This window comes from Equus quagga, unplaced genomic scaffold (assembly GCF_021613505.1).
Source record: "Equus quagga isolate Etosha38 unplaced genomic scaffold, UCLA_HA_Equagga_1.0 198315_RagTag, whole genome shotgun sequence".
Taxonomy (NCBI): Eukaryota; Metazoa; Chordata; class Mammalia; order Perissodactyla; family Equidae; genus Equus; species Equus quagga.
The window spans coordinates 2818-7133 of NW_025798249.1; the positions used below are offsets into that span (position 1 = coordinate 2818).

Consider the following 4316-nt stretch of genomic DNA (forward strand, 5'->3'; position numbering starts at 1 on the left):
TGCATAATGAAATAAAGATACAGCATGAAATTTTATCATTTCATCAATATTTCATTCTTTCATCAATGTTTTCATTATTTTGAAATTCATTATCTTTATTGAAATAAAAACACAGTATGACAAGAGAAAGTGAAAGTAATAAATTGTAGAGAGATCATAAAGCTTCCAGGGATAGTCATCCAGAGTCTTCCCTTGTTTGAACAAGACGTGCTTTGTCTTCAGATTAGGAACTGCCAAGATACATCTGAGGTATCTCAGTTTTATGGGCGCTAAGACAAAAGTTTACAAAGGGATATTTTATAACCTACTTGTTAGGTAACTGTAGCCAAGCCATCTAATCTGTTCAACTGGGTACATTACATCCATCTCTATATCCCTTAACAATGTAGGCAAGCTGGTAAACAGTACCTCCAGGGGAGTTTTGAACTTTTAACAGCGCACTATAAACCACTAGTGAACATGTCTACTTCTTATCTAGGCCAAGAAGCTCTATCAAATTAATTGATCACTAACTAAATGTGATTCTTCCTCTGGTTAATCAGCCTCCATTGGTAGAACATCTTTCCAGGGTTTTAATCTAATCACAAAATATTTGATCACCAATATCCATAAAAAGATCCCATTATCAGTCTTTATTTAGTGCTTAGTATTGAATGAGTAATTAAGTTACAACCACCTAATTGTTAAAAGTAATCAAACTAGGTTTTACATAACTTATGCAGGATTGATCATAGAAAGAATAAAAGGAAGAAACTCCAAGGAAGACCATGAGAATATAAAGCAAACCTGGTAGATTAAAGGGCTATCCAAGCTGAAAGGTAAACATATTGAAGCATAGATTACAACATTATTAGTTGATCATTTATGGTGCATTATTATTGAGTTTCGTATTTACTGAATTATCTTGTTAATATTTTTAACTTAAGATTTTTAATCAAGAAATCTAAATTTAATCTTTTTAGAAGTACAAATGCAATTGTGCCCACCTCCACCTCAGATTCCCAATGCTCAAGATATGACAACTACAGTGAATTATCAGGATGGAGAAAAAATATCTATTCTCTGTAAAGAAGAGTATCTAATCCAGAGAGGAGAAGAAATCGTGTGCAAAGACGGCAGATGGCAGTCAATACCACGCTGTGTGGGTCAGTCGTGTGTAACCTGTTTCATGACATTCTCTCAAATAAGCTGATACTCCTCTGTGTTTTGTGTAGATGAACAAGATGAAGGCCCTTCTCTGTATCTATTCCACTTTATCTTGAAACAGTGAATTACAATCTAGGTATACAAAGCAATCAGCATTCTTTCACTTCTAATGTGAAAAGAATACAGACAAAAACTTTGGATTACTGTGTAAATACTGGATAAAATTTCTGTTCAGGCCTATTTTACTCCTCAGGATGAACAGGACAAGAATCAAGGGACACATTGAAGAAGTGGACTGTAGCATAGATTTTTATGGAGACTTACACCCTTGCAAGTTTCAAATGTTTTTCAGTTTTTAAATAATTTAATTTGTTCAAATTATCCTTATTATAAAGCCCCAAAGAGCATTTGACTTTCTTTGGCAATTTAAACATTATATTTGTGGTTGACTCCTTGATCTCTTTTCTTCATATAGAAAAAACACCATGCTCTCAACCGCCTCGTATAGAACATGGTACCATTGAATCATCTAAATCTACAGAAGAAAGGAAAAAGAGATCTGAACCCAAGCGTTATGCACATGGCACCAGATTAAGTTATATTTGTGAAGATGGTTTCAGGTTGTCTGAAGGCAATGGGATAACCTGCAACATGGGAAAATGGAGTTCTCCACCTCAGTGTGTAGGTAAGGACAGTACACAAACTGAAATCCTATTTTCAGAAGAATTCATTAAAAATAATCGGTTGTCAAATTCTGTCATGAGCCAGAATCCTTTCGATTTCTAAATATGCAAAATCATTTATACATTTATCTATCTTTTACCAAATAATTTTTGCATAATCAAATCAGCCTTATTTCTGTTAATTTCATTGGTTCGCTGTTAAATCACTTTTAATTCTGGCTTTTTTGGTATTAAAAATGGATGCATAGTGAAATTAAACCTATCTATGTATTGTTATACCTACTCATATTCTTACCTATTCAGGTAAGTTATAGTGTTTGCTTTGCCTCCAGGTTTTAAAAAAAATTTCTTATGTTCTCCCTACAACATCCCTTCTGATTTCTTACGGTAAATAGTACTTTTTTGAAGAGGATTAATTCTCAATTTGTTTGCTTTTATTATTCACGATTGGTTAGAGAAGCATTGATAGTCTTTCGTACATATATTGACACTTTTAGTTTCAAGTTCTTGCTCAAGTTGACAGCTGGACACACCCCAGAACGGTAGTTTCAGGAAAGATTTGTGCATCTTCTCTGTAATGTGATGGTAGCTCCTGTGTGATCATGTCTTGTAAATTAAAACTACCACATATAATAACTGGTACATAGGGGCTGGCCCCATGGCCGAGTGGTTAAGTTCGCGCGCTCCACTGCAGGCGGCCCAGTGTTTTGTTGGTTCGAATCCTGGGCTCGGACATGGCACTGCTCATCAGACCACGCTGAGGCAGCGTCCCATATGCCACAACTAGAAAGACCCACAAAGAAGAATATACAACTATGTACTGGGGGGCTTTGGGGAGAAAAAGGAAAAAATAAAATCTTTAAAAAAAAATAACTGGTACATAAAAAGTTAGTGAAACATGGAGTCATTCTTTCATTTCTTTTATTTTTTTTTAAAGGAATTCCTTGTGAACCACCAGCATTGATTCCACACGGTGTTCTATCTCACAAGTTAGACAGTTACCAATATGGAGAAGAAGTGATGTACAGCTGTACCGAAGGTTTTGGGATTGACGGACCTGCATCTATAAGATGTTTAGGAGGAAAATGGTCTGATCCGCCACCATGCATAAGTATAGTGCATTTCATTTTATCGTAAAACTGACAAATATCTTTAATTTAGAACATAAATGGTACAAATATGAAACTAAGGAGTAATTATGAACTTAATAAGGTATCTCTGGAAAGATCTGGATTCTGGTAGAGATGAATAATCCAGGTAATAAGAAGAGTTTGACAACATGAGCCAAATTATTTCATTCTCACGTCCTCTTGTGTGTGCTTGTGACATCTCTGATCTACATTCTCAGACTTTTCATTTCTGTTCCTGTATCACAGCTGGCCCCTGCTGATCAGTCTCATTATTATTCTACTTACTGTTACTTTTCCAGTTATCTCCTTATAAATATAGAATTTTCTAAGATATTTGACATAATTAGTCTTAACAGATTTTGATGGAAGCACAAGGTAGAAATATGTCCAAAATGCCAGTGGCCTCTATGGGCAAATAAGAATTCAAATGTAAGAAGTATGGTCTCAAGCATTACATGTGTCCATATCTCTTCATAGTTTCAAAATCACTATTTCAATGTTATACTTTTGATGAATGAAGAACCATTCAATGTAATTAAGTCAAAACTGCTAACGTTTTTTTTTTCAAGTGAAGAAAAATATTGTGCAGCATTCTTTGGTTTTATATGTAGCTAACTATTACTCTAGAATAATTATTGGCCTTTATATATTTTTAATGATTTACTGAACAAGTACATTTATTTTTGTTTCAGAAACGGATTGTCTTAGCTTACCCATCTTTAATGATGTCATACTCATAGGCCAGAAAAAGGAATCATATAGGTCAGGAGAACAAGTGGCTTATAAATGTCCAGAATATTACCAATTGGATGGATCCAGTTTTGTCCAGTGTGTTAACGGCAAATGGATAGGAAGGCCAACATGCAGAGGCATTTCGATGAAATTTTTAAATTTATTTATGAAAGTGCCTGAAGTAAAATAATATAGAATTCCCTCTAGCATCATCATAAAGTGGACGTAGATTATTTTTTCAGGCTGGGATTTCAGGCCAAAGAAGGTTTATGCCTTAACGTCAAAGGATGGAATTGTGTACTCAATAGTTAGTCTTACAGCTCAGTAGTTCTCCACGTGCGGTCCCTGGAAGAGCAGCATCAGCATCTTCTGGGAAATTGTTGGAAGTGCAAATGCAAACTCACAGGCGTAGTCAGACCTGTTGAATCACAAACTCTGGGGTCAAGGGGCTCCATGCACACTTTGGGTTAGGAACCGTTGCCATAGCCAATTATACATTATATCTACCTGAATCTCACTGATAAATTACACATGACTCATTGTAGTATCCTTAAGCATTTGCCCCCCAAAAGTCATTGAATAGTGTTTTTATAAATCATACAGTTATTTTTCTGTTGTTTTTCTA

At 35.1% G+C, this 4316-nt stretch overlaps 1 protein-coding gene across 1 annotated transcript; it reads left to right on the plus strand.

Moving 5' to 3' along the window:
• Positions 1-932: 932 nt before the first annotated feature.
• On the plus strand, positions 933-3896 carry LOC124233355 (complement factor H-like). Its single transcript, XM_046650500.1, has 4 exons — positions 933-1145; positions 1622-1831; positions 2767-2940; positions 3652-3896. Exons 1-4 carry the CDS (start codon positions 971-973, stop codon positions 3879-3881), a joined length of 789 nt encoding a protein of 262 aa, XP_046506456.1. The 5' UTR covers positions 933-970; the 3' UTR covers positions 3882-3896.
• Positions 3897-4316: the final 420 nt, after the last annotated feature.